The 20,967-nt window shown below is 43.3% G+C and overlaps 1 protein-coding gene across 3 annotated transcripts in view; it reads right to left on the bottom strand.

Annotated features, from left to right (window-relative positions):
• The window catches only part of LOC139053006 (kinesin-like protein KIF20A), a 71,732-nt gene extending 51,065 nt beyond the window's left edge, over nt 1–20,667 (bottom strand). Inside the window, exons 1-7 of one of the 3 annotated variants that reach the window (XM_070530142.1) lie at nt 20,584–20,667; nt 18,506–18,638; nt 13,568–13,719; nt 12,377–12,583; nt 8,200–8,421; nt 5,559–6,092; nt 439–794 (exon numbers count right to left, since the gene is read on the bottom strand). In XM_070530142.1, the coding sequence (XP_070386243.1) occupies nt 439–794; nt 5,559–6,092; nt 8,200–8,421; nt 12,377–12,583; nt 13,568–13,719; nt 18,506–18,638; nt 20,584–20,664 (1,685 nt within the window). In that variant the 5' untranslated portion in view covers nt 20,665–20,667. Of the gene's footprint in view, nt 1–438; nt 795–5,558; nt 6,093–8,199; nt 8,422–12,376; nt 12,584–13,567; nt 13,720–18,505; nt 18,639–19,446; nt 19,527–20,441 lie in introns of those variants that run through there. The other 2 variants (XM_070530143.1, XM_070530144.1) reach the window with 2 other exon arrangements.
• Nucleotides 20,668–20,967: the final 300 nt, after the last annotated feature.

The raw sequence follows: 20,967 nt of genomic DNA on the forward strand, positions 1-20,967 counted from the left end.
CTGAGGTCTGTGCCTCGTAAGCCTCGGGTGCACTGCCACCAATGCAGAAACCAGCCCAGTCAAGCGAAATCGATGAAGGCTAACGTCTGCACCACGTCTGAGCTACAATGACAGCGTCTTGTGCACGTCGTAATTGTCAGACTGCTTGTTCTTTACCTTATCAGGAACTGAGAGACTGTAGCTTAAGTGTTGGAGTGTTGTGTATTACTAATAGCTAGGACATAGATTTAGCACATGTTTACAAAGTTATTGTTTGTAGTATTTGTTGTCTTTTTTTACTCGTATTTGTTATATAAGTGTTTTTTTTTTCTATCATGTACACGCTGTCTCCTGTCAGTTTCTAGAGTGCCCAAATTCGTGACACTACTTGACAACAGCAAGCAATAACACTGGCTGAAGCAACAAGACCACAGCAGGATGAATCAAATGAACACGCACTTGAGCTGGCCTCGGGTGTCCTCCAGGTCCCGCTCGAGTGCCTCGATGGTCTCGAAGAGCTCCTCAGCATCATCTGCATCCAAGGCCGCAGGTGCTGCTACGTCCTCGGCCATATTTGGTGCAAGGGAACCAACATGAAGCCCTTCACCTCCACTTGCATGGTGCCACCGCTCAGTGAGCCGACGAACAGCCTCTTTGCAGCGAACATGGCGCGATTCCAGCTGCAATGGCACCACTTCAATGGCAACAGCCGAGAACTTAAGCGCATTCAGCGACTCCTCAAGCATGGACATGGCTGGGCAGATGTTGACTACCAGAGAGACTTGCCCACGTGTAGTGAAGTAGGCCTGCATCACCTACAAAAATCCAGAGAAAAAATATGCATATCCAAGGCACACCTTGGAATCATATCTGAAGCAACACCTATGTGGAACAGTTCATTGAATGCTACACAACTAAATAACGCATCCAATTGTACATTTTCATCCTATGCAACATGTAATGTCAAGCAATCTTTAAAATTAAATTATGGGGTTTAACGTGCCAAAACCACTTTCTGATTATGAGGCATGCCGTAGTGGAGGACTGCGGAAATTTCGACCACCTGGGGTTCTTTAACATGCACCTAAATCTAAGTACACGGGTGTTTTCGCATTTCGCCCCCATTGAAATGTGGCCGCCACGGCCGGGATTCGATCCCGCGACCTCATGCTCAGCAGATAGCCACTGAGCTACCACGGCGGGTATCAAGCAATGTTTGAAGCTGTGAGCCGTGTGGTGCATGACCATAATCTCACGGACTGGTTATGCACTACCATCATGCATAACTAATGCTGAAATGCAAATACGAATTCAGGTGGATGCGCAGTGCAATGCGCAAGCAATGTTGGATGCTTGTAAAAGGAGGAAATGGCGAAACAGTGAGACCTCAGTAAACTGTAGTTAGCCGGAAAAAGTATACGCTAAACGGTAGTACTGCTTAACCGAAATAGCGCAAGATTGCCCACTTACTTATAAAAAATGGAACTATGAGAGATTGTGATGAAAAGGCAGAAATTATGCAGTATTTATGCACTTCGCGTGACAAAAGCATGTTATTTTCATCTGATGCTGCGGTGGGCTAGCAGCAACGACGACGGCCTCAAACTCACTCGAGCCACGAGCCAGCTTTTTCACCAGCCCCCTCTTTTCGTCGAACACCCTGGCTGACGGTAACGCGCAACATGTGCCACTGCCAAGCCTGAATCACCCGTGCTGTCGCTTTTCGTGTCGTTAGGCGACACTTTGGCAATAACAGAGGCAACGATGGCGAAAAGTCGAACCTCATAGCCGACATATTTCCAGTTGCAGCAGCATTGCCCACCAACTTCTTCGTGTTTCCAAATGCTACACACCATAGTCAACGGTAGATCCCTCTCGCATGCAAGCTCGACTTCTTCATGCCATGTTCGATAGTACGAACAATGTCTAATTTTTCTTCCATGCTGAGCGTCCCATTTCTGTCCTAGCTTGCCCAACACCACAACACGGGCCACAACGCTCCGACTCTGGCAAGGCACCAAAGTGATGATGTGGCTTCACCCTTACAAGCGCCCTCTGCGTTTACGCTTGGAGGCCATTCTGATCTCTCAGAATCGTTCTGCTGGGCCGACATACTGCCATGATTTTGTGACGAAAAGTGGAAACACTATGTGCTAGCCAATACATATGCAATAAGCTGGTACGGTTTACGCAGATACAAAATGCATTATGTTCAATAGTCGCCGAGTCGATAAGTTCACTTTAACACTTTTGAAACGAAACTACTGTTTAAGCGGGTACAGTTTAACGAGGTTTTACTGCAATAGGTGTGCGCACAAAAGCATGACATATATTTGGCTGCATTAAACAATTTATATACCACTTGGATTACAATAGCATGTATCCATTCTGGACGACTGGCCAAGAATGGGCACACAGCCAGTGGCACATATCCAATGGCTAGATGAAATAAAATCAGGTAAATCAAATAAGCCATTGAATATTACGCGCCACTCAAACAGGCAACCACATGCATGCAATAATCAAGCGAGGGCAAAAGGTGACTTGACAGGTGGACCGTAATATTTTCTCGAATTCACTTTGTTAATGGAAACTCGTCAGGAAGTGATACATACTAGAAATCTTTGGTAACAAAGGAAACAGTTTACTATATTCAAAGCATCAATACAAAAACGTTTTTTCTCTGTCCCTTAGTCCTATCTGGCCATCAGTCTGGGCCACTGTCCCTCCGTTCAAGTTGGGGAGACGGTTTCCTCCTCGCTTGCGATTTTTTCTTTCTTTGGACCCCTCTTCATTCCCAAGGTTGTTTTTCAGTTTTTTTCCCGAAGACAGCCCCGTTTCATTTCTTTTCTGCATTTTTCTGCAGACCCTGTCACATCGAGGTGTGGGACAACTTCGTGGACGCAACATCGCAAAAAGTAGCAATTCATTCTTCTCTGAATAAGTGCAATCATACCACCCTTGTTAGAAAGAACCGCAAATGTTCACAAGGTCAACATTTTAGACGGAAAGTACTAGATCTAATTTTAACCCTTATAGGGTTAAATTTTTCCACAAAAGCTGTGCTCCTGTGGTGATTGTCTTAATGCAGATTCCAGTATTAGGAAGCTATTGAAAACTCATGAATACAGCAAAAATGTATTGCAAGCAACATTTTGTTTGTTTACTCGCACCAACAGTATGCACACGACTCCACTACACGAAGAGATCGAGAAAAATGTCCACCGATATTCATGGCTACCAATTTGTTGTCCCAAAAGCACGTCTCACCAGAAGAAACGCTTGAGCAGTTGCTGACAGAAGAGGTAATGCATGCGGCCATTTGAAATAACTACTGCACCCCAGTGTATGGGACAACGCATACAGCAACCGAAGGCAAAAAGAAAAAAGATTGGTACTTCAGAACTGATGCTACTGATGAACTGATGCTAAACGATAGCATCTCCTCACACTGCATGCCTTGAAGGTAGCAGACGCTCACGCAAGCATGCGATCGAGTGCTCAAGAGGTAAACACGTTGAGTCGTATGCACTGGTAAGTAGAAACAATTTTAAATAACTTTGGGTGACTCCATAGAGATGGCAGCCCCTTTTAACAACCAGTAGTGTAGAATATGAGTGCAAAATATCAAATATAAGATTGGCGCCACACATGTAGGTCAAGAACCATGTAGGATGGATCAGTGGCGCGTACATGCCCAGCAAAAACACCCAAAGGGTCAAGATACCTTCATCGCCAGCGAAAAAGCATTCCACATAGCCTACGTTACATGCTGCAGTGTCATCTGGCATACAGAAATTAAAACACTTTCGCAGCTCTCAGGTGTCTAATGATGAAACATCAGCTATTTTGTCCTCAGCATGAAATGAGACAAGTCAAAGCCTGAAGCTCATATGCGCAAGTTCCTAATGAAATGGTGATCAATTGATCTATTGCCTGAGGCAAAGCTGGTAGACCCCAGGGGTGGTGCCAGTCAGCTACAATAGTTCATGTTGAAACGAGCTTGGCTCCTGCGAATGTGACTTTCCCTCAAAAGACTAGTTTGCTTTGCATGCAAGTTCAATCACCTTTGCGTAACTCTGCTCTCATAGAGCATACAATATCTCGTCCCACATTAGGTCTGTATCTTTTAGAGAAGCCTCAAGCTAACAAATAATTGGGCAGACTTTATGGCACAATTATTTCATTAGTATGCATAACACAGGTGTGCTCATTGGCGCTACTTTAACAGTCAAAATTTCTTGGAGAGAATTTGAACCCAGCAGACATGCAACAGGCCAAGTGCAGGTGGTGGGGGTAGGCGAAAAAGGCCTTTGTTTAAAAGCACAGCAAAACCCCGTTAATTTGGGAGATTAGAACCGTCCCCTGGACCCTACAGGTGTAAGCATTATTTAATGCAATCAAACTCATTCATTTGGACTTACTTGGACAACTCTCAGATCTCGACAAGTGCCGCAAATGGGCAGCACGAGAGACGAGAAACTGCGCTTGCGCCCAACTGAAACGAAGCAGTGGAGTCTGCATCGCCTCAGTCATCAGTGGAATTCATATGTGAATGACAGCAACACTACAATGCTTTGTCCCTATTTGTGCCTTCAAAGCTTTTTCTTGCGTTCACCACCGCGCATAACACAACGTCGGCCACGTGCCTTCGTAGCTGTGTAGTCGCCGTCTATGACTGCATCGATAGCGGCTGCTTCGTCCTCAGCAGTTGCAGCAAACGGTCGTTTCGTTTTGAATAAATGCAAAGTTGTCAAGGATAAAGAGCACTGGCTCTATCGCAATGGACAGATGGTCTTTTGACGACCAGCGCAATCGCTAAAAAATAATGAAGATGTGCGCGCGGTAGTGAAAAGAGCATCTCAGACGAACACGTGCGCCGCAACCGTGCTGCGCAGGAAGTCGCAAGGCCTTTATCGCTGGGAGCACTTATCAGTTACTAGATGAGAATAGCAGCTTCCGCACTGCTTTTGAGCAAAATAATAACAGAATTTGCTGAGTCATTCAGTAAATAAAAGCGTGGCGATGTAAACACTTGTTCATTTTCTTGAAACCCTCGATAATTAGACATTCGCTTAATTCGGACACTTTTTCAGTCCCGTGAAATCCAAATTACCAAGGTTTCACTGTACTATGTACGTTTGCGTGAACGTAACTTACAGAAGCCTGTCAAACTGCAGCCATCTTCAAGAGATACACTCAGTTGAACTGGCAACTAAACCTGCCACTTATATATCTCTTCCACGGCATGTCCAAATCCCTTGGCTGTTGACTACACACTTGAAATTGGAATGCAATCAAAAAAAACTTTTCGACATTTTCACTTGCAATGTGCCTGCTGCAGGTATACATACTTTGCATAATGTTTCGATTGTGCAAGAAATAAATAAAGCAACAACCCCTCCTTCCCACTTGAAGACTAATCCATTGTTAGTCTTTTTCATGACCATAAAATGCCAGTGTAAAAGCATGTTACAAGTGGCTCAAAGACAGCAAAACGGACAAAATTGCTTGATGTCAAGCAGCGTATTACTGAAATGGTGTGAACAAAATCTAGACACGTTACAATGCAATCATACCTGGGTGAGCTTGCTCTCTCGGAACGGCACTGGAGCCTTCCTGGATGCATCCTTGTTGTTACGCAAGCCCTCCAGGCAGCGGCTGAGCACCATCAGAGAGGTGTTGATGCGGCCAGCTTCGCGAAGCCGTGACCCAGCAGTACCAGTTTTGGATGGCCTCTCCGAACCCGCCAGGTCGCAGAGCATTAACGTGCTGACATGCCAGTTCCGGCTACCATCCCGGCTGTCCACCCCAGAGGCTACGAGTCGCACAGTGAAGACGCAGTGGCTACGGCTCGAGCTGCAGTTCAGCTGCGTCTCGGCAAAGGTCTGGTTCTCGCGTGCCAGGCAGAGCAGCCGATGCGCTTCATCGGCCGAGTGCACAGGCACTTCGACAAGCCCACGCACAAATGCACGTTTGGCCCGGTCTTCACCCAACTTGAGAATGGTACGTCGCTGGCCCCCTTTTTTCTTTGAGGCTGCCTCAGCTGATGGCAACAGCAGGTCATAGATGCCCTCATTGTAAATTTCATAGAAGGAAAGCCACAGCAGTGCCTGTTGACAGATGTGGTAACGACAACTATAGAGAGCAACCCTGTAAAGAGCAATAACTAACATACCTCAAACACTTCCCAGAATGTTTCCGCCATGAAAGCATTTAAACCTGTTATCCATGTAGCAATCATACTTTTTGAATTTCAGAACCTACCCACAAGCTTGATGTACACATGAAGTCTAGGATTTCATAGCAATTCCACTTATTTGGGCCACCTTTATGCAAGATAAGCGGCAAAAATGTTACTAATGTTTATCCCTTGCTCACTTTCGAAAGGAACACATGTTGGTTACCTGATGAAGTTTCTTAGCCTGGTGCACATACTGTCAAAAATTGTGAGAATTGCGCAAGAAACACAAACTAGGTGCTGTCTTTATGCCGCCTTTAGCTTCCTCCGCCCATGGCAGGTCATTTGGCACACAAGAAGCATAGCGCTTTCACCACTCTAGATTAATTGATAATAAAACCGGTTTTCATTAGACACAACAAGAAAAATAATTAGACTATCAAAATTACCCTTCTACAATACCAGAAAAGCCACTTTTACCATGAGAAGAGGCATGGATAGCCAGAAAAGACAGGTGGTGACACTAATAGTCTTGTCCTGCACCAGCACACCATAATGTCATGAACTGACACTGTCTGCTCAGGCGTGGCTAGTCCACCCCACCCTGCCCACCCCCCTCTTTTTAATCAATGAAGTTTGCCTATACTGTATGAACCACTTCTTCAAAGCAATACTAAAGAGAAACATAATTTAAGCTGTATCAATAGAAAACTATTCTACAATACCAAAAAAACAACTCTTACCATAAATAGACCACAAGGGCCAAAGACTGAATCTAGCAAGCGTCAAGAACTTTATCGAGCCACAATGGGCCAAATAGGGGAATATAACTTAAAGATTCACGATTTCACACTGATATACCGGCGCAGGGGTTTTGGCCTGAAATTCAAACGATAGAAGACTGGTCTTCATTTTCTCTTCTAATAATTGACCTCTTACTGCGAAATTATTGAAAATGTTTTGAAAAAAATACCATAAAATACCAATCAACCCCCCCCCCCCTCCCCTATGCAAGTGCCCCTTCCCATGATCCAATTTCAAGTTTTTGTTCACTGCCCCAACATTCCCTGTATTATCCTTATGTCCAGGGGGGTGAGAGGGCATTTGATTGGTATTTTACGGTAGTTATCAGCCTAAACTGATTTAGTATCCCTTTAAGAAATACATCTAAAAACGTGACATCACCCAAAGTTGTTCATCTGATTTATGCCAGTACAACTGCTCCAATTTCGGAATTTATGGCACCTCATCACATCCCAACTTTGGAAAAAGGAAAGCACTTACTGATTAAAATTCTTATATGCTTACTTCCCTCACAAAAACTTAAATTACCTACATGCTGTATCTGCAATTTCACTTAAGTCAAATGAGCCACCGCTATGATAGTAATCTTGTTCACTTCTTTTGCGCACTAATCTTTCGAAATGCTTGTTTAGTGCACAAAATTATGTAATTACGGACTGCCAGCCAATGCTGCACATTTTCAAATTTTGAAGAAAGTGTTTTAATGTGTAAGGTATTAGACAGATAGTATAACCAACTTTCACAATTTATTACTTGCATTCGGATACCTCTTATAAACCACTACTATACCTAAGATACACTGCACTGAATGTGGCTTTCCCATTGTAATTTTTGTAGACACTGTCAAATTATAGCAATTGCTACTTTTACTTTGAGTTCTGATCAGTCCTATAAAAGATTGCCCCGCTGCTTAGTCTTTAGACTGTTTTATGTTCTAAATACATAAAATAAGTATTCTAGAAGAGCCAAAGACTTTACTTGACAAGATTACAAAGCATACGTTGAGCCACAAGAGCTCAAATTTGGGAAAATACTTTGAAATCCACGACTTCAATATGATGAAGTGCAAAATTGATCAATGTGCGAAATTTTTTAAAGAGAAGCTGGCCCTCATTTCCATTTCTGGTGATTAACTTCTAACTGTAAAATTAATGAAAATATTCAGAGGATAATTTACCAGTCCAAATTGATTTATTGCCCACTGAATGTTGACACCACTGCAATAGCAAACTCACCTGTGCGTTCTCACCACAGCCACCGTCACTGCTACGTGACAGGAACAGTGACCCATCACTGTCATTAGCAGGCAGATGGAAGGTGCTGAAGTCTGCAGCACTGCGGGCTCCCTTCTCACCCAACAATTTAGCCTTCTGCAAGAGCACCGAGGCCTCCTCGTCTGCACTGAGCGAGACAATGTCGTCAAAGCAGTCCGGGCGGACTGGTGCACCCTTGCACACCTGAGTGGAGCAAAGGAGAATTCGGGAGACATTCAGAAGATTACAAGCAGATTGTTGGACTGTTGGGAGCTGGTGCCAAACAAGCAAGAGGCCTGCGAGACACAGTAGTGGAGGGCTCCAGATCGATTTTGACCACTTAGGCTTCTTTGCAACCAATGCTCAGCACAGAAGCATTTTTTGCATTCCACCCCAATTAGAATCTGGCTGGGTATGAAACCCAGAACCCTATGCTCAGCAGCACAAAATGTGAAAGCCACTGCAGTAGGTGGGAACACTGGCTCTATCTTATGCACAAGGGGTCCACCAGCCTTAACAGAAAACTTACAGACCCTTGTAGAAATGCGAAGGTTGTGGGTTCGGTTCCCACCTGCGGCAAGTTGTTTTTTTCATCCACTTTAATTTCCATTAATTTATCGTTTCTTTATTTCATTTATTAGGCACAAGTAATTTCCCCTATGTTGTCCTTGGTGTCAGTGTTTGTTGGCTTCTTATGATATGACTAATAAAAATCGGGACTCTCGGTTAACCCCCTCTCTTCTCATTTAGAACCTTGTAGAGTAACAGCTTAGAGAACTAGCAAGACAAGGAAATGTTGAGGACAGTAGCCTTAAACAATGTAATGTTGTGCCACTACAAAAAATTGCTACAATCTTGGCTAGAGGCCCTGAAAAAAAATTAGCTTTTCCATTTTCTTTGTGTTTAATGTGAAGACTTGGCTAAGCGTGCACCAATTTTATGCGTCACTGATAATAAGCGAGTGTATAGCCTGGTGTTTACAAAATAAATGCAAAGACACCAGCTCTCTCCAAATCTGCCTCATGCGAGCTACAAACTGAATCGCGGATGCTGTGCGATAATTCAGTGGTTAGCATTCCAGCCACAAAAGTGCACATTGCCACGAGATCAATCCGCAACAGCAACAATTGGCGAATAAAGTCTTTCTATGCCAAATGGTGCTGTGGCCTGCCATGAACAGGCGAAGCTCCAACATGCAATAAGTGGCTGATAGATGTCCGAGTGCTCCAACTTAAGTCCCCATCACAGACTTCACCAGTAAAGCAAACATTAAAATAAGACTGGCTGCAATTGAAACCAGGGGTGGAATTGCTGGAAGAGCTGTCGAAATAATTTTTGGCACAAGAAAAGCTTGGATTTTATTGAATATTTTCATTTTGAAGCAGAACATCCCAAATCTGAAGCACCATAATGGATTAAGTCATGGTCATTTTTACACTACTCCTAAATGCTTACAGGTAAAGCACATCGAGGGGGGTATTTCAGCAGAACCCAGCATCAAAGGGCACGAAGTGTGGCTACTGCAGATGAAGTTTCTCTCGTGCACTCCTTGGCATGAAGGCAACAAGGAGAAAAGGAGGCCAGTAGCTGCTTTAACTGGTAATTCACATGACATGAATGATAACTTTATGTGCAGGCTGCTCTGCTGACTGAAGTTTCTCTCGTGCACTCCTTGGCACGAAGGCAACAAGGAGAAAAAGAGGCCAGTAGCTGCTTTAACTGGTAATTCACATGACATGAATGATAACCTTATGTGCAGGCTGCTCTGCTGACTGAAGTTTCTCTCGTGCACTCCTTGGCACGAAGGCAACAAGGAGAAAAAGAGGTCAGTAGCTGCTTTAACTGGTAATTCACATGACATGAATGATAACCTTATGTGCAGGCTGCTCTGCTGACTGAAGTTTCTCTCGTGCACTCCTTGGCACGAAGGCAACAAGGAGAAAAAGAGGCCAGTAGCTGCTTTAACTGGTAATTCACATGACATGAATGATAACCTTATGTGCAGGCTGCTCTGCTGACTGAAGTTTCTCTCGTGCACTCCTTGGCACGAAGGCAACAAGGAGAAAAAGAGGCCAGTAGCTGCTTTAACTGGTAATTCACATGACATGAATGATAACCTTATGTGCAGGCTGCTCTGCTGACTGAAGTTTCTCTCGTGCACTCCTTGGCACGAAGGCAACAAGGAGAAAAAGAGGCCAGTAGCTGCTTTAACTGGTAATTCACATGACATGAATGATAACCTTATGTGCAGGCTGCTCTGCTGACTGAAGTTTCTCTCGTGCACTCCTTGGCACGAAGGCAACAAGGAGAAAAAGAGGCCAGTAGCTGCTTTAACTGGTAATTCACATGACATGAATGATAACCTTATGTGCAGGCTGCTCTGCTGACTGAAGTTTCACTCGTGCACTCCTTGGCACGAAGGCAACAAGGAGAAAAAGAGGCCAGTAGCTGCTTTAACTGGTAATTCACATGACATGAATGATAACCTTATGTGCAGGCTGCTCTACTGACTGAGAACTGAAGGCCAAGGTAGGGCAGAAATGATTAACAGTGGTTTAACAAGGGATGTCATGGGAGCAAATGTTTTGACCAGGGGACTTCAACAAGGTTTCGGCAAGTCCCCCTAGAGTAATTTTACAAGCGAGCAAACATGCATGTCTGCTTGATATTTTTTTGTCTGGCGTATTTATCTGTTCTGCAGACAAATTCAAAGTGCATGGCACTGACAAGTTGATTCTTCCCAAGAAGCGTTCTTTGCAAGCAAAAAAAAAAAAACAAACCCTGAAGGTGGGCTGTGGGCATCTGGCAAGCTACTCTGAAATAGGTGGGCGTTTTCTTGCTTCATGGTTGAATCCAACGCAGTTGTGTCGAAAACCTCTCATTCGTTTTGATATGCTTGAATGCAAATAACTTCCATGTGGTTTTTATGCTGTTCACAAAAGAAAAAAATGTTTAAATATTCCGATCATAACCCAAATGTGAAAAGTTTTGTACCATTGATGTGCTTTCACACATTTTTTTCATACAGGAACTTGAAGAGTGTCAACTATAAAGTGTTGCCTTACAACATTTCTGCAAAAGATTGTGTCCCTACAAAAAATACAAGGTAAAAAAGGAAGCTAAATAAACAAGTTTTTCCCAAAAAGATCATTTCAGAGAAAAACCTCCAGTCCCAATTTAAAGATTCTTTTGGATGGAAGTCTGCTTATGTCTGGCAAAACATGGGTGAGATAATTTCCTCATTCGCTTTGTTCACAAAATATAATGGACCAAAGTGGCTCATGTTGAGCATGCTACCTTCAGTGCCTTTGCTGGTTGTCTATCAGTTTGAACTGTACATATATCTACAGTGCTGATTTCTTTGCTGCAAAAGAATGTCGCTCTGGTAACTCGTTTTTAATGAAAATGTATTCTCCAAATTTATTTGTGTTGTGTGCATGCTGCCACAGGGCATCAAAACCAGCACCTGCAACGTCTGCCAATTTGGCTTATTGCATTTTGTGAAAAAAGCAAATGAGGAAATATTTTACCCATGTTGTGCATGGCATGAGCAGACTTCCATCAAATTTTTTTTTTATTGCGACCAGAGCTTTCTTTTCTTTTATTTTTTGAAAATGAGTTTTTTGGAAAAACTTGTTTATTCAACTATTTTTCTTATCTTGTATATTTTGTAAGAACACTCTTTTGCAGGAATGTTGCAATGGAAATGGTCTATATTTGACACTGCGTTCAAGTTTCAGTGAGAAAAAAGCGTACTAAAATGAGCAGGAAAGCTTTCAACTGAGCTTTTTTTTAATATGCACTGAATTCGACCATGAAGTAGTAAAATATTGCAGTAAGCAGTAGCAGGATACTCACTACCACCTTCAAATTGTGTGTGTGTGTGTGCGTGCTTGCTAGGAATGCTTTGTGGGAATAAAATTATTGGTTCCATGCTGTTTGAATATGCCTTTATAACACATAAATAAACGAGACAAAATAAGAATATAAAGTGGACATGCATGTCCGATCTCTTGTGGAATCCCCTGCTTGTCAGAACATTAGCTCCAGCAATATCCATTGTTTGAACACCGATCACTTCAAGCCTTCATATTTTTCCGATCCTCTGTATAGTGTGGGACAGTGCAAGGAAAGAGATAGAAAGCGAACAGTCCCTGACCTGAGGTCCAAGCAGCTTGAATAGTCTGTCAAGAGTGCGAGGCACCACTCCTGGGTCAGTGGGCGGACCCTGCATAGTGTACGTTTTGCCCCCAGCAGTGGGACCATATGCAAAGAGCAGCACATTGGCTCCATTTACAAAGGCATCCACTGGATCTCGTACAGCCTCCATAAAGAGCTGCTCTTGACTGCTGCCTTCTGGAAACACCTGAGCACATGAATGGGGAGAACATAAAGACGGAGCATGAGGAAACAAGGCCAAGAGTGGAGGCTTGTTTTTGAGGAATAACTGAATGAAAGCTTTAAAACGCTGCACATAATGTTTCCCAAATGAAAAAGCTGACAATGGAGAGGAAAGACAAATAAGAAGAATGCTGCTCTCTGTGCCATGTCTAACTCATCAGTTTTCACATTGGTAAATCCCCACCAAACAATCCACACTGCTGGAATAAAGGGTGCATGCTTGCACATTAAGTGTACAAACAGACATGACAGCAAAGAATACAAGACAAGGTGAAACCTGTCTGCCTTGCTGTCATGTTTTCTTTTGGACTTAGACAACAAAGTGGTACCTCACCAATTCAGCTTGGCCAGAGAAAGCCTGGCCAAGCTGAACATTGAACTGCTCCTAGAGCAATCAAAAGAGTCACGCAGCTTGAATTCTGCCAGGTCTAAGTTACGTTCCCAGGTCAAGCACAAGAGTACTGTCGAGCGCTCGATATTGACCAGCCAAATGTATAATATGCTGCCAGAGAATTCAAAAGCTATCACTCAGGCTTACCAACAGGAAAGCCCAGTTAGCATAGTGGAGCTCATCACAAAGCATTGCCCAAGTTACTCTCGAAAGATAAAAATAGCTTATGCTTGAAAATGCACAGTGGCAGCAACAGAAGCACTTCTAGCCCATTGAGCCCCCAACTCATGACAAACAAAGGTCCTATGACATCGACAACACTCAATACAGAAAATTTTGTGCAAGGTGCTAACAGTGGGAGACAGCAAAATCCTTGTGCTGGTTCGAATCAACCGATAGGCAACACATTCTACTGATATCAGTAAAACCTCAATTATGGAATTTTTCCCAAAATTAGAATAAATGAACCAGACTGATTATTTTTAAGCAGCTTCATGCCTACATTCTGCCATTTGCAAACTTATTGTTCACTCGGTAGACACTGGTTGTGAAACCCACCTTCGTAAAAGTAAAGCGTTTTTGATGCTGATGTTCCAGAGTCGCAGTTGTGGATTCAACAGTTGTATCATCACATGGCTTAAATGCAGGATTTGTGAATGACCTGCCTCCAATTCTAGGTCGAATGCGTAGATAGACCTTCAACACTGAGCCTGCAAATAAAAGCAGTGTTCCCATTGCATGCGCCAACTCACAGTGGACAACTTAGTTCAACACTTCATTTGCCTTGAAAACAATGCCCTTTCCCAGCTTGATTATTTATTTATTTATTGAACATACCTTACATGCCCCTTGACAGGGCATTGAGTAAGGGGGGTAATAAAAAGTACAAAGTAACTTGTCGGTGTACAACGTATGGCTCAAATTTGCAATTTAACACAAAGGAGAGGAATAGACGATAATGTGGTATGACGGCAAACACAAGGTTAGGCGGGAAAATGGATAACACGAAGAGAAAAAAAAATATTGGCTGGCATTATATATGGCAAAACTGCACACAAGAACTCTAAAGTATACCAATTACAATGACAACAGTAACAAGAAAAGAAACTACAACCAAAGGTAGACTGACAAATATACGGAATCTAGGCGCATGAACAGTTGGCAGGGTTTAAAGGACGCACACTGGTAGGGCATGATAAAAACGCAGGAAATAATGATGTGCACAGTAAAAACATTTATCAATTTAAGAAATGCAGTTGGGCACAAAGTGGGATTCTGGAAAAAAAAAAGAAAACACGTGCAGTGGTACAAAAAATGACGTAATCTTTGGTTTTAAAGCTGTCAAAATAACAAATAAATATATGGGTGGTATACAGAACATGGCACCGGACGTAAAACAAAATTGGAAAAACTAGTGGCAAGTTTTTATTGCGAAAAGAAAGAGTGCAGGAGTTAACGGAAATTATTGTAAATTATTATTTACGGCCCTGGATTAGAAGCAAGCATCTCGAATTTAGCTGCCCTTTCTGAACCAGCTCTTAAGAGTACTATGCACACTGCTGCACAATTTCATGACGAGCAAGTCCAGAGCAACTCCCACATGCCTCGTAACCCTGTTGCAAACTGAGGAGAAAAGTTCGGCCACAAAGGAGCTCCGTCAATCTCTGTGGCCAATTAAGGCTTTTTTGGCAAAGTAGCATGTAACAAAGGGTAAGGTATTGCCTTTTATTTATTTAAATAATCGTGGCAGTTCTACAAATGTCAACGAAATAATGGCTGTGGGTGGCGTCTTTTCATCACAACATGCATCTTAAGAGAAAGCTGTTGAATTGAAAGCTAGTGAGTGCATTAGAAGCCTTTTCAAATCAAACCCAGGCATATAAATACTGGCATCTATCTTGTACCTTGCCTAATTATGCAAACAAGAGTAATTGTTGAATCTAAAACGGGTAATATACAAATCTGCATGCCACAAATCAAGTAGTGCTGCACCATGTATGCTACCAAGAGCTTGCATGTCACCTGTACTGGCCTCACATCAAGTTGAAGAGCACAATGCAAGGCACACTCGCTGCACTGTCAAAATGAGGGCAAAAGTGTTGCACTGTCTGAACTAGCGTAGAGAACACAGCCAAATCGAAGAGACTACGTGTGATGCTGGGCTCAATACAAAATGGGCAACTACACAACATAACGATTAAGGGAGCCCTGAAAAACTTAACCTAAGAAAAATTTGATGATTTGCAGACTAGGCTCGTGTGAACGTGAGCTAAATATGATTGCACTGCATGCAGCGGCACAGGGATATCACAATCTCATGTCAAAAACAGTGCAAAATTGCTTAATCTCTCGTTTGCAGTGTAGTGAACAGCTACATTACGATCAGTCAAGCAGGCGCAACAGGTATTGGCGGATTTTGCAACTGCGAGTAAATTCTCAGTAATACTGTAATAGTTCATATTGAGTTAAATGAAGAATACACGTTTGCGATCTCAAAGAGACTAGAAAAATATCTGCAGTTCTGGTCCATATACATCCGTTGTATGTAGGTGCCTCTGTAAAGCATGCCCTCCATGATTGCATTGGCGTGCTGTGTTGCATGGATACCGTGGCCAAAATGATGCAACAAGCCCTCTCATCGGCGAGATGATCCGACAACTGCATACGCTGACTGGTCTCTAAGCGACATAGCTTCAGGAAACCAAGCACCCATCTCATCTCGCTAGAGTACCTTACACATCTGAACCTCAAGTAGCATCAAAAATAATAAAACGTAAGTGTTCAACTTTCGCTCACGGCCTTGCCCCCCTGTGAGCTTCCAGTGCGCCAGTGGAGACAGAAAGAGAGAAAGCCATGCATCGGTGTGATAACTATATTCACTTATACTTGAAGGATTCAAAAACATTTTTTCAGCAGGCAATTTGTGAGGTGATGTTCTTTAATAGTAAAGCCATTTTTCTAATAGTATAGCCTTTTCTAGGTAAAGCACCTAGAAAAGCTTTTCAGGGCCCTTTTAAGGCCTGCAGAACGAAGAAGTCCAAAGTGCAGAGCAAGCAAAAACAAAGAACTGAACACTCCCATTGTGTAAGCATAACGTTCATAGACAAAAGCACTCTTAAAGGGACACTACAGAGAAATAATTTGAGCTGTGTTAGTAAAGTATCCTCCCACAATACCAAAACAGCCACTCTTAGAGGGACAAGATGCATGGCAAGCCTGAAATGACAAGAATGAAATGGGTGACATCGCCACCTTGAAACTTCCCAGCCCTGCTAGCCGCAACATCTCCTCAGGCATAGTTAAAATTTTATCAGTAATGTGTTGCTTTGTTTTCTAAATGAGCCACTACTGAACTCAAGTTTCAAGAACTATTTCTGAAGCACAATGGCCAAAAAGTCAAAAAAAATAATTTGTAATCCATGATGTCGCACCTGATTTACCGGCCCTGGCGTTTCGGCACGAAACTCGGAAATCAAAGTTTGACCATCATTTTTTCTTGTAATATTCAGCCTATTACCGTGAAATCAGAAAAACTAGAGCAAGAATACTTGATCAATCTAAACTGATTCAGTGTTTCTCTTTAGTATCCCTTCAATAGCTGATGCTGTAAGACGAACAGTATAAAGCAATCAACTATTCACTTTGGTACAGTTACGCAGAGTTGATAATCTAATAAGGCCGATTTTGTCCTCTTTTGACCAGGAATCTCATTAACCCTTTCTGTACTGCAGAAAGTGACACAAGTGCTACATTTCTGAGCAATATACACGAATGTGGCTTCATGATGACTGCATTAAGGGTTAAAGGCAAGTATGAAGTAGAAATGCAACTGTGGGTTGCTATTGGCAAATGTTTTCCACTGCTAGTGCTGCTACATGAGAAAGTTCAAATTTTAGCCAGCAGAAAGGACCCACACATAGGGCATAATTAAAAGCTCACACCAGTTTGGCGAAGTGCACTTGGAATGCTTGAAAGTATGCAAATGTTTTCTGCACTAATTAACATTTAGTTTGGCTACTGCAGTCAACACAGGGAATACGACATGCATATATTTTCTAACTTTAAGGGCCCATACCTGAAGGAGAAAGTGTGGGCACACAAAATACAAGAACAGAATGCCAGGTGCTTCATAACTGCTCTCCTAGTGCAAGATGGAATATCACACTTTTCTCCAAGTCTTTCAAGCTGCATCCATTTTGAATAAAAAGTAATGTTTTAGATACATCGACCATATCAGCCAAGGGTGCACAGTGTATCTTGGGTTGCATTTACATGTGTGCAACTATATGCTGCAAGCATTTTGCTGCAACATGGCACGCACAGGGCAACTCAAGAAATGGCAGGGCTTTCCTGGGAAACTATAAGGCCTTGAAAGGGATTGCACTAAAACTAAACTTTAACATGATAGCATTAAGGGTCCCATGGAGGAAATCCAGTGTTGGCGTTGTCCATCAGAAAAAATCATCCCAAGTCATAACCAAGCAGGCCCTCCATGTGGTGAATGGGCATTACTAAACTAATAGAATTGCTCCGAGTAAAATGCATCAGAAAATTTGTAAAGTCCGACTTACACACAACCTCCAAACATGATAGCATGACACTGTTATTTTAGTATATGAGAAGATAATTTGAATATACGAGAAAACAGTTTTGCTATGCGGAAACTCAAGCACAAACCCCCTTTTCCTTGCTTATGGGGGTACGAGCCATTGCTCTGCCCTGCATTGCTGCCAGGATCAGCTCATCATTGTTTTCCATCGCCGTGTCACAGAATATCCAGTGTCAGTGTCAACAGGGCCTGGAAGCTTAAGCGCCCTCCAAGCTTTTTCCTGTTGTACTGGAGAAACATACTACTAGTGGTGCTGAAATAACACGTCTAAACATGCGGCCTGTAGAACCACTGAGAAGTTTCAAGCTTGTGACAAGAACCACCAAAATGATAGGATGTGCATGAGATAAAATTAAATCAAAGTGGTGCTCCAATTTATCTCCAATTAACATCTCAACAACCTGCTTTCTCACAACTCAGCTTTTCTAACCAGAGTACATATACTGCCCCATCTGCTAGAAAGCACATATATGTGCTGCATGGCTGCCATGAACACTGTACATGACCAGCCTGTCACAAGTTGTCAAATAGCAAGCATTAAATCTTCCACACACACTTATGACAAAAGGTCACACTGCTTAGTGCTGGAATATTGCACTGATATGCCAGCCTTACCATTGTGAAACAGTGTGCAGAACGAGCTCACAGTGTCATTTTTCACTCAACAATATTCAGCGCTGAATGTGTGGTCTTTTTTCCATCTTATGTTATACCACTAAGTACCTACCTACAGACTGATAGGAGCACCGTTTCCGCCCAAGCTGCCACTTACACCTGCCGTTATGCTCCGAATAAGGTACCAGTGCGAGATGCACATTTATGAAGCTGAATCAAGCGCCACATTAAACAGTCAAAATGAAATTTCAGGAGCAAAAGAGAAGACTCACTAGCCGCAAAGTTGGCATCAAGTTGTTTACACACTGTCTCAACTGGTGGCACAAGTTCCGCGCTTGCCGACTGAGCAGACTCCGCCGAACCTGTGTAGGGTCTTCCCGGCCTTTCCATGGCTGTGCACACAAGCTGCAAGAAAACATCTCAATTATGTCAGCATTACGTTGTCGCTGCGCTTGCCAGTATTGCAGTCCTTGTGTATGGGACGAAAAAGAAAGAAGCATATTTTGCAAGCAAGCGGCGTGTGCAAGCAATGTGTATTGGAGGGCTAATTTGAAGCGAAGGCTTTTTCCCTGCACTGGGTGGCAGGCTTGCAGGTGCAAAGGTCCTGCCTAGCACACCACTGAACGCAGACTCGCTCTTGCGCAAAATTACAATTCTTTGCCTCATCCCCGAACATTGCGGGTGCACGCTGTTTTGCACAGTGGGCTAGTCTCGGAGAATGCAGAGACCGAGGCGGAGCAGCCAAGTGTGGTTTAGAACGAAAGCGAATGCTGGTTTGTAAACGCGAAGTGTACCGGCGCCGATAAGCAGCGAAGAATAGCTTGGAACACGAGCAATTGAACCTGACCGTGTCATTTACAGGTTATAGAAATACCCTGAGAAAAATTTCGCGCAGGACGAGTTCGGTTCGGCGAGTAGTGCGTGCGACATACTCTGCTTCCTGCCGGTCGTGTCTGCGATGTCGGTCCGCCCAAAGTTTACGTTGAGCGAGGCGTATCTCGGTGAAAACGCGTCCGACTTCGCCGCGAGCTAAGGATGTTCAGGAATGGTGGCTGAACTAGAAACAGCGTTTCTCGCAAACACCACAGAAAGCTTCGCTTAAACGGCCTCCCACAGCGCATGGGTTCTGCTTAATTTTTCAGTACAAAGAAAAGTGGAAGTTGGGAACCGACAAGCACCACAACGGTTGCGCCTAGGGTTCGAGACCACTTACATTCGAACGACAGTCACGGTATGGTCACGGCCAGTGTCGCCGCTCGCTCCGGCTCGCTCGGCTGCCGCGCGCGCTCGTTCCCTTCGTGTATGCTTGGGGCATGGCACGTGGCTCGAGCCGTACGTATTGAAGAATACGTCGGCTTCTTTCAGCTGCCATACCTTAACCACAGTTTCTTCTTCAAAAGCGTGTGAGTCGAGAAACTTTGCGGCTTGGATATCGCAAGCTAAGTAGCGTTAAAGGGGTCTACTAGGTTTTGCAATGCATATATGCGCCGTGTCTATCGGTAAATTTTGACTAAAAAAAGAATATCTGCAAATTCAACGCGCGAAGTTGTGTATGATGCTTCGCTAAACATTTAACATTCCTTTAGTATTTAGCTATGAGAGGCATTGGATTTTACGTGGAAGAAAAATTTGGTAACTGGCGTCAACATGTTATCTGATTTTAGAAAGACACTGCCCAGCGAAGCTCTCATCATGATTCCTATTACTCTGGTGTGTTGTTCTATTCAAATATGGCCATTCATTAATGCGTAAAAAATAGTTAGGCGCGCATTTCTTATGAAAAAGTTTGCTGCTACTTTCATCCCCCTCTGAAACAGGCCTCCAAAAAAACGAATTGCTCATGGCTGCTAACACGACGGCGCGTCATGTAGAGTATTTACATAGTTAATTCACAAACACCATAGTACCAATCACCTGAGAGAAAAGTTTCGTTGTTAAGATCGAGAGCCACTCAATTGAAAGTGATGAAATGTTTCATAGTGGCCCTCAGTAGCCTTTATCGACAATATGGCACACCCCTGATCACGTAAACGGTAGCAATCGAATGTTCGTATGGCGAGGTATGTTCGCGAAACCCATCAGTTCACTACAACTTCGAATTAAACCATAAAGCATGTTTTTTACAGCGCCAACTGGAATGGCTAAAGTATTCTTGAGCTACTACACCGCAGCTTAGATTTCCTGTATACAAAAGGAAAATTTAAGCACCTTCTGTCTCACCCGATCCAGCGTTATTCAATTATACAAACGGATAACTATTCGCTTCGTCGGTACACAAAAGAGAACCTTGCAGGCAAATTAAGTTTGCTCCAATCCAATTGCAAACATTAATAAAGAAAGCACCACAAGCCTTGCATATACTTTCACTTGATTTCTGACCCTCCACCGGGGGAATTTCGATATCTTCAATATGTCCCATACTACTAATCATTGACGCTTCGACTTCTTTCTGGCTGCAGCGATGCGGTCCAGCAGGCATACTTCACTAAAAAAATTGGGCCGAGCAGCCTGTGTCAGTTCGCCAAACAGATTCGTCTATGTTCCTCAAGCAGCAAGCACCAGTAAATTTCTCAAGTGAGTTTGATTTGATTTAATAATTTCCATTTACACACACACATGTACAGAGGAGTGGTAAGTGGAGGTGGATGAGGGAAAAAAGTCGCACAGACGCGGCTTGAGGTAACCTCACGGGCCCTTAGGTACAATATGGCAGCGCATGGGGTAACACATCAAG

Source organism: Dermacentor albipictus, unplaced genomic scaffold, assembly GCF_038994185.2.
Source record: "Dermacentor albipictus isolate Rhodes 1998 colony unplaced genomic scaffold, USDA_Dalb.pri_finalv2 scaffold_54, whole genome shotgun sequence".
In the NCBI taxonomy this organism is placed as follows: Eukaryota; Metazoa; Arthropoda; class Arachnida; order Ixodida; family Ixodidae; genus Dermacentor; species Dermacentor albipictus.